At 47.7% G+C, this 12881-nt stretch overlaps 1 protein-coding gene across 2 annotated transcripts in view; it reads left to right on the top strand.

Moving 5' to 3' along the window:
• The window catches only part of PCSK7 (proprotein convertase subtilisin/kexin type 7), a 28656-nt gene extending 15884 nt beyond the window's left edge, over nucleotides 1–12772 (top strand). Inside the window, exons 13-17 of one of the 2 annotated variants that reach the window (XR_009183783.2) lie at nucleotides 9026–9182; nucleotides 9736–10144; nucleotides 10608–10701; nucleotides 10987–11104; nucleotides 11359–12772. Coding sequence is in view for 1 of the 2 variants with exons in the window: in XM_023587032.3 (XP_023442800.2) it covers nucleotides 9026–9182; nucleotides 9736–9830; nucleotides 10608–10701; nucleotides 10987–11104; nucleotides 11359–11724 (830 nt within the window). In the remaining variant the exon portion in view is untranslated. The remainder of the gene's footprint in view (nucleotides 1–9025; nucleotides 9183–9735; nucleotides 10145–10607; nucleotides 10702–10986; nucleotides 11105–11358) is intronic. The other variant, XM_023587032.3, reaches the window with a different exon arrangement.
• The last annotated feature ends 109 nt before the right edge of the window (nucleotides 12773–12881 follow it).

Here is a 12881-nt window from a genome sequence, read left to right as displayed (position 1 = left end):
ATGTGACTACATTTACCCCTGGGCAGAGCCAACAGAAGGCTCAAGCCTGTGGACCTGCTTGGAGGTTGAAGGAAGTACAGTTAAGAGAGGTGGGCAACTCAATCCCAGCCAGTCAAGAAACCTCTTCCTCTGCTACCATGCTGTGGTCTCTTCCCACCGGGACCTGGGAGGCTCAGTGTCAGAGGGCTGGAAGGTGAACTTTGTGTAAGAGAGAGAACTAAACATCTCTAGAAAGAAGAGGAGATGAAATACCACTGAGAGCAGAGCAGCACTGTCCAGGAGAACTTTCTGCAGTGATGGAAATGGTCTTTATCTGTGCCGCTCCACTCAGTGGCCCCTCGCCATGTGAGGATTGTATTACTCAACCGAACGGGTGCTGATGCAAAATACCTGAAGCCTGTTGGCTTTTATAAAGCGCTTTTATTCGGGGTGTGGGACCTTACAGGTACCAGGTCATAAAGCATAGGTTACTTCCCTCACCAAAGTCTATTTCCACGTGTTGGAGCAAGATGGTTGCCAGTGTCTACCAGGGTTCAGGCTTCTCGGGTTCCTCTGGACTCGGCTCCTCTGTTTTCTCCACAAGGTCAGCTGTAGACTATCAGGTGAACGGCTCTCTTTCTCCTTGGGGCTCCAGCTTAAGACTTTGGCATCAAACTCCAACATCAAAACTCCAACATTAAAAGCCCTCAGCTCTGTCGTTTGCCAAGCCCTAATGACATGGCACAATCAAAGCCCTAATCATAACTAAATCATGCCCAGGTACAGGCCATATTACAAACATAATCCAATATCTATCTTTGGAATTCATAATTATATCAAACTGCTACAAGGCTCTTGAACATTCAAAATGTGGTTGGTGTGACTGAGGAACTGACTCTATTTCATTTTAATTCATTCAAATAGCCACGTGTGGCTACTGGCTACCATATGGGGCAGTGCAGCAGTGGAGCAGGACAGGCTTTGATTTCTCCCCACTGACAGGAGGAGATAGGGAAAAGGCATTGGGGCCCCTTAGTTCCTTCAGTCTGACTTGGACCCAAAACCTCTGCCACAGGGTAGGAGAGAGTGGGGTTTGAGGAGGAATGTCTAACACATGAGAGACTGTGTACCAAGAGATTCCTAGCACCCCCTGCACCTACCCTTTTACCCTTATTTGGAGCCTCTGAGTAGACTGGCTAACCTTCTGCCTATGCAAGGAATCCTGTTCCGTCACCCCTCCACATCCTCCTTCTTCAAGCCAGTCTTTCCCTCGCCATTCTTTGGAAACAAATTAAAGGCCTGTCACCCTTCAGCCTGTATCCTTTTCAATGAATCACCTAGAGCACTTGTTGACTTGTACTGCACACTCCCTCTGCCACTGATTCAGTCCGTCACTCACACTGTCCCTGTCCTGATTGGATCCAAGGGCTATTTCAGAATTTGTCCTCCTTAACCTTCTTGCTCCCTGACTCCATTCAGGGGGCCTTTGTTGAAACGCTCTCTCCCTCTAGCTTCTGTGACCTCTTTTCTCCCCATCTCTCTTCTGGCTTCCCTACCTGAGATACTTATTTCCGTTGTTTGCTCCTCTTCCTGTTCCCAAATCATGAGTGCCTTCTAAGACTCAGTAGTCCATGACTCTTTCTTTTTTTCTTTTTTTTTTTTGAGGTACCAAGGCTGGGGAATGAACTGGGGGACCTCATAAGTGGGAAGCTGGTGCTCTTGTTGTTGTTGTTGTTTTCGTTTGCTTGTTGTTTGTTTTGTTTTGTTTTTAGGAGGCCCTGGGAACTGAACCCAGGACCTCGTGTGTGGGAGGCAGGCACTCAACTTCTTCAGCCATATCTGCTCCCTAGTCCATCCCTTTACCTTTCCTTCCTTGGTTAGTGCATCTGTGTTTTGGCTTCAGCTGCCACCTCTCCATGAGTGATTCCTAGATCCAAACCTATTCTGATCCTTTACCAGTGAGAAAGCTAAAGATTTGCATAGCTTCCTCAAGCACATAGAGCCCTGGGATCTTCTGGGATAGAGGATGAAAATTGAAAATGATGCCAACTTACCAAAGGCCAAATGATGATAATGATGTTGACGATGGTGGTGATGGTCATAAGCTAAAACTTGAGGGTTTATTATGTGCCAGACACTGTTCTAAGTATTAACTTGTTTAATGTATTAATTCATTTAATTCTCGTGGAAGTAATTCTAATGTGCCCACATACATTGCCATTCAAGCCATTATATGCACACCAGTAAGAACTGTGTGTGTAGCGTGCCACTCTGTACATGGCTGGCACAGGTATGCATTCACAGGTTTCCTTTATGGAGTCTCTCCGGTTGCACTGTGTCGCAACATGTCATTTACTTTGCTGTCAGCTATATTAATGTTCTCCAAATATGCCATTTTCCTTCACCTTTCTTTTCCTAAACCACTTGGTTATTCTACCAATACATTACATTTAACTTGCAGGAAATTTTAGAATTCATCGTCACCTCCCAAAAGCCATCTTGCTTTCCAAGTTTCTCCCATTTCTGTCAGGGCCATTACCATTCCCTAGGCCCTACACTCATCCCCCAACTTGACACCCTGGCATTTTCTATCCCTCTATATCCATTGCTTCTCCCTAGGCCTTCCCGTAACCTTCCCCTGCTATTTCGTCTTTTCATTGCTTTCAAATGTCTCAGTTGATTCACTCATTCATCCTACAATTATGTGAGGCCTACCTCGTCCCAGACACTGTCCTGAGTTCTAAGGATTCAGAGTTAAGACGTCCCTGCCCTCCGAGAGCACACAGTCTGGGGGGGACCACAGGCCTGCATGTGGAGCTCATGGTTGCAAGCACTGACATAGAGGTGGCACAGGGTGTCATCTCCTGCCACCAGGGGAAGGCAGAGAGGGAGACTCAGAGAAACCAGTGACAGACCTGAGTTCACACATCAGTACTAGGAACAAAGGTGAGGAAAGGTATATCCAGGCAGTGGAAACTCCATGTGAAAAGTTATGATTTTGTGGGTCAGTGGTATCTTCAGGGAGCTGCATGTCACTCATTGTGCTGATGTTGGGGGTGGGGGGTGTGGGGCAGACCACAAATGAGAAGTGGCAGGGGCCGGAGAGTACCAGGTATACCATGGTGAGGAGTTTGGATTTTATCTTGAAGACTTCAAGATAAATTATTACTAATGGATGTTAGCAGGAAGAGAGGGAGAGGAGTAAAGACATTCCCAAGGCCTTATCCTGTAGTTATATACTGCTGTCTTTACTGATGAAATGATAGGATGCCTGGAGATTACATCAAAAGAATCTTGTAGAAAGATGTGGGGATCATTGATGAAACAAGATGGGCCATATGTTGTTAATTAGTGAAGTTAGGTATTATAAATATATGTTTTCTATTATATATGTTTGAAATTTTTCCATAATAAAAATTTATGTTATAGAAAATTTTCCAGCTTTTTAGCTTGGGCAACTAAGTAGGTGGTGATTGAGGATCCAGGAGGAAAACTTGATTTAGACAAGGGCTACAGAGTGGGGAAAATTGAGAAAGAGTGAGTTTGATTTTGGCTATGCTGTGTTTGAAGTTTCTGTACAACATCTAAAGGCTATATTTAGAAGGTAATTGAATAAGTTTGAAAGTCTAGACTGGAGATTATGATTGGAGAATCATCAGCATAAAGGTGGAAGAAAAAAGTCTGGGAAAGAATGAGATCACCAGGACAAAAGAGGGCCTGGGACACAGCCTAACATTTAGAGGAAAGGATCCTCTAAAGAAAACTGAAAAGATGGCCTGAGAGGTTGGAGAACATTTAGGAGAATGTTATCAGAGGAAGTAAGGACAGTTTCAGTAAGAGAGGGCATGTGAGACAGAACTACAGAGCCTCATTGGGCTTAACAAAGAGGCCGTCGGGAGCCTTGAGAAAAGGGCTTTCCAGGTACGAAGGTATTCATAGGAACAAAAGCTAGACTGCAACTGGTTGAATAATTAATTGGGCATCAGAGTTCTGGTTAAACGTGGAAAATTTAACACAGGCTTTTATCTCTGCTCTCTCCCAAAACATCACCTAAATAAGAATAAGGGAGTAAAAAAGATGTAGGCACATGCACAAAGAGAATGAGAGAGGAGACTACAGAAAATGAGAGATTTCATCAAATATTTGGAAGATGGAAAATGAGTGGGGAAGCGATCAGGGCTGAGAAAATTGAAAACCAAATACCTGCAAAGGGGAGACTAAGAGACAAGCCTGTTCATGCCACAGTATCCCAAAAGGCTCAGGACTTGAAGACCCCTGTACTACAGGAGATAGTTGAGGTACGAGACTGAAAATAGGTGTCAACTGAAAGTTAGACTCCCAGATACCTTCTCCCATCCTCAGCAACCAGACAGTGGCCTCTTATCCTGGTAGGAGTTGGGAAATACATTCTGCAGAATGGGGGACCCAAGGTACAGCAGAGAGTGGGAGACTGGTACTATCCTAAGAAAATGGGACCCTCGCCCACCAAGCCAGCCCCTCAAATCCCAAGGCATGGGCAGCCAGGTTTATTTCCTCAAGGCAGGAGATTGCACTGAAATATTCCTCTCTGGAAATGGAGTGGCCCCTCATCAGAAGACTTAGATTACTGGTATGTGGGGCTCCTCCACTGAAACAGCCAGGTCCCAATCCAGTCAACTTTAGGGGAGCCCACCCACAGTCAGAGCTTTTGAAGATAATAGGGATCCCCTGCCATTTGAAAAGGTCCTCCAAATACCTTCAAACTGCTGAGGAAAATTAGTTTCAGTCAATAAAAATATACCCAGCCTAACTAATAATCAAACTTGAAGGTAGAATATGGATGTTTTCAAATGTGCAGGGTCTCTCTCATGCTCCCTTTATGTGAAAAGTACTGGGTGGGAGGGAGGGAAAGGAAGAAAAAAAGAGGCAGGAAGAAGGAAAGTGAGAGAGAGGGGAGTTGGGAGAAAGAAGAGAAAAGGAGAAAGAAAGAGGAAGCCCAGGTGAGAGGTGAAGGAAGGTTCCAGCTCCACAGTGGGCAGCTGGTAGGAATGGGACGGAAGGAAGGCTACAGAGCTAGAAACGCCAGCAGGGAAATGGCATTGAGGGAGCCCTTGTTTGTTCACTTAAAAAAAATACTATTCAGAGAGGGTGTGTGATTCTTTTGCACAGGTGGGAAAAAATTTGCAATAGGGACATGAAAGTTAAATAAACAAGAGCAAGTGTTAACTCCTGGGGAGAAAACAGCAGGAAAGGAAATATAATCATTGTACACTGCTTAGCTAATTCTATATTATATTTATAAAATAATTATAGGGTAAACACAATATTGATTTAACTAAGAATTATGATACAATTTTGAGAAGATGGAGAGGAGGGCACATTGGGAAGAAGGAGCAGAATGGTATAAGTGTAAGGCTTCATCTTTCATATCTAAAATTGATGTACCGTGAAATAGCACATGCTCATTATTTGGAAATATGGAAATAGATCCCAAAAGGAAATACCTAAAAATAATAAAAAGTGTTTGCTTCTGGGGATTGGATCTCAAAGGTGGTGAAGAGTGAAGCAGGAATTGCTTTCTTCCAGTCTAAGCCCTCTAGAATAAGTTTACTTTTATTTATTTATTTATTTTTAATATTTATTTTATTTATTTCTCTCCCCTTTCCCCCTCCCATCTCAGTTGTCTGTTCTCTATGTCTTTTTGCTGGGTGTTCTTCTTTGTCCGCTTCTGTTGTTGTCAGGGGCACAAGAATCTGTTTCTTTGTTGCATCATCTTGCTGTGTCAGCTCTCCGTGGGCCAAGTCCCCTTCCCCTGGTTTACTTTTAAAACCTTGTATTCTGGCTGTGGACTTGGCCCAGTGGTTAGGGCGTACGTCTACCACATGGGAGGTCCGTGGTTCAAACCCCGGGCCTCCCTGATCTGTGTGGAGCTGGCCCACATGCAGTGCTGATGCACACAAGGAGTGCCCTGTCACGCAGGGGAGTCCCCGTGTAGGGGAGCCCCACGCGCAAGGAGTGCGCCCCGTAAGGATAGCCACCCAGTGCAAACAAAGTGCAGCCTGCCTAGGAGTGGTGCCACACACCCAGAGAGCTGACACAGCAAGATGACTGCAACAAAAAGAAACACAGATTCCCGTGCCCCTGACAACAACAGAAGGGAACAGAGAAGATGCGGCAAATAGACACAGAGCACAGGCAACCAGGGTGGGGCGGGGGAGGAGGTAAATAAATAAATAAATAAATCTTTAAAAAAAAAACACAAAAAACCTTTTATTCTGGGAGCAGATATGGCTCGTTCAGTTGAACGCCTGCTTCCCACACGGGAGGTCCCGTGTTTGATCCCTGGTTCCTCCTAAAAACAAAAATAAACAACAAGAAGACAATTGAAAAAACCAACTCATGGGAGCCAATGTGCCAGCATTCCACATACAAGGTCCCAGGTTTAATCCCAGGCCCTGGTAACTCAAAAAAAGAAAACAAAAAGACCCTTGTATTCTATATATCTAAATCTATATCTATCTATTTTCTTTTAAGGAGGTACCAGGATTGTACCCAGGACCTGGTACATGGGGAGTTGATGCTCAACCACTTGCACTATATCTGCTCCCCTCTATATTATTCTGATAGAAAAAAAATGTTAAGGATGAATAGAAGAATAAGAAGTAGAGATAGTAAATGTAGACAGTTCTTTCTAGAAGTTATTAGGAAAGGGAAAACAACAAACACATAGCCTTAGTATTTGCTAGGTGCAATTCTAAGCACTTTACATAAGATTAACTTATTTAATCTCCCCGTCAACTCTATGAAGTAGGTGCTCTTGTTACCCCATTTTCAGATAAAGAAACTAAGGCACTGAGGTTGAGTCCGTTATCCAAGTTCTCATAGCTAGTGAGGACTTGGATGTCTGGATGGTTCCACAGCACGTGCTCTTACCACTGGGAATTAGAAGGAAGTGAAGAGTTGAGAAAAGATATTTTAGGTTTGGGTTTTTGTTTTGTTTTTCATTTGTAATAGAGAGATGTAAGCCAGAAGTTCCAGCCCAGAGGATGGATAATTGAGCTGACCCAGTGCTGGACTTTTGCCAGATGATTGCTGAGAAAGGGCAAGGAAGCAAAGGGTGCTTGAGAGTGTAAACAAACAGGAGAGGGGTTGGAGAGATGGGCTATGGGGTTGACGCCACTTTGACAAGAGGAGCTTGAGGGATTGCAAGGAAATGAAGGGCTCCAAGGAGAGGGAGAGAAAAGTGGAGGGACAGGTTGTCAGAGAAGGTGGGACATTGGCTTTTCAAAGCTGATAGATGGAATTAAAGAACATACCTACCGACTCACACATACAGAGAGAGGTCTGGAAGGTTAGCTGCAGTTATGGGTGCTTATGTTGCTCTCATTCTTGCTCATGCTCTTTCCTGACTTGTCTTCAATTAATCTGTATTACTTAGGTAGTAGGAAAAACAATAATGAAGTTACTAATCAGAGGTGAAGCAGTCCCATGTGATGACAAGGTCAGGGTGGGACCATGGTGTGGGTGGCTGACACAGGATGGGGAGAACGCCTTTGGAGTTAGGAGGTAAAGCAGCATGAGACCACGGTTTCCTCCAGGCAGTCCTCATGAATATTGGTGTCGTGGATGCTGGAACGTGGCCTCGGGTCAGTGCAGTGAGAGTAGGGACGGGGCTAGGTAGAGCAGAAAGACTGGACTCTCCTTGACTCAAAGCTATCAGGGTTCACATCACCCCTCCACTAGAGTGAGGCGTTGTTCCTCACTCCAGCTCACCCCAGCCACCGCTGCTTAAAGCTTCATCCTGCTCACTAATCTGTAATAGCTCTTAGTTCCTGTTCCTTTCTGCCTTGCCTCTTGGAATGAATCTTTGGAAAAAAAGTTGCTTTGGAAAGAATTTATTAGTATTACAGCCTCATTTCTTAATTTCCCCCAATTGAGTCTTCTGTATCAGTGGGCTTTTTGTTAATTTTTTTCTTTTTTAGCTTTTTATTTTGAAGTAATTATAGATTCAAAGGAGGTTGCAAAGAAATGTACAGGGACATTCCATGCACACTTTGTGCATACTTCACTGAGCTCCTGAGGTTAATGTTTTATACAATTGTAGTACAATATCAAAACCAAGAAATTGCATTGATACAATTATGGCGCTCCTTCAGAGTTCACCCAGTACACATGCTCTTATTTGTGTGCGTGTGCATTTGTATGTGTGCATGTGTGTGTGTAGCAGTGCTGTCACATGTGGCCATGTGTGACCACCCCCACAATCAAGATGCTCCTCTGCATCATCTCACAAGGCTCCTTCACACGACCCCTGACGGCCACGCCACCCCCTCCTCATCCCTCACCCCTGACAACCACCAAGCTGTTCTCTGTCTCTCTAGTTACGTTATTTCATGATGTTACGTAAGTGGAATCATGCAGTAGGTATCCTTTTGAGTTTGGCTTTTTTCCCTCAGCATACTTTTGAGCTTTCCTACTTCACTAGTTGTGCTGTTTTGTTCATTTACCTCTGTACTGTCTTCGATATAAGACTTGTTCATCCCCACCTCTGCCTTTGTGCATGCCACGTTCCCTTCTAGAACACCCTCTACATGTCTTCTTCGCCCATCTGTATTTATTTCCTTTTTCAGACTGGGACTGCTCAATGCCTACACCCAAGAGTCTCATCTCTGTTCCTTTATCAGTGTTGTATACCTCACACCATATCATTTTCCACTTGAAGGTAGAAGGCAGGGACCATGTCCAACTTCTCTTTTATTCCTAGCCTCTGGTACAGTGCCTGCACTATAGTAGGTATCCAGTTATTTTTTAGATGAAAGAAGTTACTCTGTTAGATTCTTTATGTTTTGGGTATGTGTTTGTCTCCCCACTATTTTGTAAACATTTTAAGGGCAGCAGCTGGACTCCATTTACTAGTGTGCATGTGGAATACCTAGGGTTTCCAGAGGTCTTTGTATGTGTCCTCAGTGATGTCTTTGGCTGTGTGCCTTTGTGGCTGTTGGGATGAAATGAGGGCGTAAGTGTTTATGGGGCTGGTTTCCCAGCTGCCCAGCCTGAATCCCCACAGTCAGCAGGATGGACCTGGAGATGTCGGGGCTGAAGACCCTGGAGCACGTGGCAGTGACAGTCTCCATCACTCACCCACGACGCGGCAGCTTGGAACTGAAACTGTTTTGCCCCAGTGGCATGATGTCCCTTATCGGCGCCCCCCGCAGCATGGACTCGTACGTATACCTGCCCATGGCCTCTGAGCTCCTTTTCCAACAAAGGCCTTTTGAAGGAAAAGAAATGGGAGAACTGGATCCTGGCACTGTCCTAAGCTGCCTTGGCACTGGCCACCCTCAGCTGCCGGAAGCCGATGATCACATGCCTCAGTGCTTAACAATGTGCTAGACCCCACGTGTTACATTTTTTCTCTAATCCTTGTAAGAACCCTCAAGAGTAGATTTTGTAACCTCTTACAAATGAGGAGACAAGTCATAGAGCTAGTATGTACCTGAGGAAGAATGAGTCTAGACCTATTAGATTGCAAATCCATGTTCTTGCGACATTTGCTTTTAACACTACGCCACATTGCCACAGCCCCTCATTCCGTGAGATCCCAAGGCATGGTCCCAGCACTTCATGTCCCTTCGTGGCCCCCTCCCAAGTGGCTATAGCTCAGGAAACAACTCCATTTCCATGGCACGGCAATAAGAACACAGTATTTATTGGGGCAGGGGACAGTGCCCTGCACCATGTCTCCCAGACTTTCTACTTTGTTCTTTCTCCCTCCAGAGATCCCAACGGTTTCAACGATTGGACCTTCTCCACCGTGCGGTGCTGGGGGGAAAGGGCAAAAGGGATGTACAGACTTGTTATCAGGGATGTAGGTAAGCCTCCCTGCCTTTCCCGGGGCCCTGCATCTCTTGGGTGTCATCTGGTCCCTCTGGAGCTCAGTGTCCTCAGAGAAATTGTCCCAGTTCCCAGGTTGGCTCACCAATGGGCCAAGAGGGTAGATGGCAAGAAGTATGCCCCCCCAAAGCCTGGGCATTGCTGTCTAAACTGTTCGTTTATATTACCTCTTAGATTCTTTGGAGAAGTGACTGATCCATTTTTCCTCAGGGTAGCAACAAAAATTCCTTGTTGAAACCACATTTCAAGTCCTTTCACATATATTCATCTTTCGACCATCCCTGGTAGGCAGGTAAGGGCAGGACTCGTTTTCACCATATTTTGGAAAAACTGAGGCCCAGAGGTTTGAAGTTGGCAGAAGGTCATGCAGTAGATAGTGAAGAATCTGGGAATTGAACCCCAGCCTCCTAACAGCAGTTGTTAAGTGTTCACGAGACAGATGATTTTCAAAACCTTTCTTTGATTTAGAAGGGCCTTTTTTCCAAGCAAAATCCCAGCTAGAACCCCAAAATAGGCTGTTAAAAGCCAAACATCTCTGCTTGGGGACTCAAGAGTACCACTTCAGCCTTCCCCTTCCACCCCCCATGGGCACCCTGAGGCACATCTGCAGGACCCTGGGGTCAGGAAGACACAGGCAGACACTCCTGCAGCAGACCGTGTGGTCTGAGTCCCTTTGGATGGAGGGATGGGCAGGCTCTGCTCTTTGGCATGGCCAGAGGAGGGGCAGGGTTCATGGACCCCGTTTGCTGCCCTAGGAGACGAGCCGCCCCAGGCGGGCATCCTCCAGCAGTGGCAGCTGATTCTGTACGGTTCTGTGTGGAGCCCAGTAGACATCAGGGACAGACAAAGGTAGGTATAGCCACCTGGGGTAGAGAGAGAACACAGCGAGGCTGGGTGGGGGCAGGGCGGAGAAAGGCCACCAGGGGAGCCCCACCTCCCTCTGAACCCCAGCTGAGCTTCAAGCTCCAGACTTCAAGCTCTGTGAATAAAGGCATCTGCTGGGAGCCCACACTGGGCTCCTTTGCTTTTTGCTGCAGGGCTTCCTCCTCTCGTGTTAGGCAGGAAGCTGGGTGAGGGCCGATGGCCCAGGAGCCGGGGCCAGGGCGACGCCCTCCTCCCCTTTCTCCCCCACAGGCTGTTAGAAAGTGCCATGAGTGGAAAGTACCTGCACGATAACTTCTCTCTGCCCTGCCCTCCTGGGCTGAAAATTCCTGAAGAGGATGGCTACAGCATCTCCCCGAATACCCTCAAGGTACCAGGGCAATACTGCAGCGCCAGGCAGGCGGGAATAGCCTGGAGAGCCCGTCCTTGGTGGGATACTTGAGGTACCTTGGACTCGGGCAGTGAGGGATTAGAAAGACGATGGTTTCATGGCTTTCCTCCCTCTCTACTAGCCACCTCTCAGAGGACATGCTGGGGGCCAGGAGGGGGACAGCCCCCAGACAGAATTTGTGGTTTTGGGCTTTGGGAGACAGTCCCTAACACAGGTGTTTGCATTCTCCCCAGACGCTGGTGCTGGTGGGTTGCTTCACCGTCTTCTGGAGCATTTACTACCTGCTTGAAGTGTACCTGAGCCACAGGAATGCGGCCTCTGACCCAGTTTGTAGGAGTGGGTCCTGCCACTGGCCCCAGCGGAGCCAAAAAGCCAGGGAGGAGGGGACAGAGCTAGAATCGGTGCCACTTTGCAGCAGCAAGGCTGTAGACGAGGGGGAGACAGAGAGTGAGGGACCCCCTGCCTCGTGTCTCCTTACCCCGGACTTGCTGGAGCAAGGGAGCTGGTGCCTCTCCCAGAGCCAGCGTGCCCCGGCCTCCGCGCAGCAGCACCTACCCCCCGACCAGTTGCAGGGGAAGGAGCAGCAGCAAATTTGTTGACTCAGCCTGACAGGCTCACTGCGCGACAGACTTTTCCTTCCCAAAATTGGGAGAGCTGGGCAGGCTGCTCCCAATGCCCTCACACAGAGCTCCAGGGACAGAGCAGCCGTGATGCTTCTGTGGAATCCTGAGGTCTAAAGAGCTCCTCTCACTGGCTCTGGGAGGGGAGGGCCTCCTTAAGGTACCAGCAGCAGAGGAATGGTGTGAGAGAACACGCTGGAAAGAGCCACAGGGTTTTCCTGCAGCGGCACAGAAGCTTTTGGTGAGGTCTTGTTCAAACGGCCAGCCCCCATCCTCATTTCTTGTGGGCAAGTCAGGGATGTGGGTCAGAAGGATGCCATCCAGACAGGGGCAAGAAGGTGCCTGCCCTGTTCAGGAGGGCACAGAAACACCATTGGGGTCATCTGGGAAGAAGACTTGGGCAGATGCTGGGAGGAGTCCCTGGACATGCCAGTGCTTTCAATGACCCAGGGCTGAGAAACAGTGGACTCTTCCTGTCTGTCCCTCACCTTCTGCCTGAGACTCGGACTGTGGGTATATCGATGAGGCTGTTAGCCCTCAGCCCGGCATACGTGCCCTGAAAGCTGCCTCCCGTAGCCCTCCCCCAGGCTCCTGAGAAGCCAACTTGACAGTACCCGACTGCCCTCCTGCCCTCCTCTCGTGGTTCTGAAAAGGATTTTCCTGGCAGGCTGGGGATGGACCCCGCTCCGCAGACCTTTGTCGCCTCAGGAGGGAAGTGCAGCAGGGCTGCAGAGCAGGCGTCGCACACGTGCAGCGCGGCCACACGCTCCAGCCCTGCCACCATGCTGCCTTCCTCTGCAAAGTGCTCAGGGAAACAGCCTCTCCGGAGGCCCGCTGTCTGCCTGGCAGGCTCGGGCTCTTCCTCCCGCCCCGGCCTCGGCCCCTCACCAGGCCTCTCCCCACTTCTGAGCTAGTTGGTTGAGTTGAATTTTTTTAATATTTTAGATTGGGGACTCTGTTTTCACTGCAACATATTGTTGAATTTTTTTTCTGCACAGCTTTTCCAAAATAAAAGCCTTCCACACAATTCTGCCCACTCCCCATCTCTCCTTCCCTGTCTCCCCAACATGGCTGCAGGTTGCCGAGCTGCTCCCCTTGCCCTCCACCCGGAGATTCCCTCTCCCCTTGCACTGCCT

Source organism: Dasypus novemcinctus, chromosome 27 (assembly GCF_030445035.2).
Source record: "Dasypus novemcinctus isolate mDasNov1 chromosome 27, mDasNov1.1.hap2, whole genome shotgun sequence".
Classification (NCBI taxonomy): domain Eukaryota; kingdom Metazoa; phylum Chordata; class Mammalia; order Cingulata; family Dasypodidae; genus Dasypus; species Dasypus novemcinctus.
Note: the sequence above shows the minus strand (reverse complement) of the source record. Positions and strands in the feature narration are given on the sequence as shown.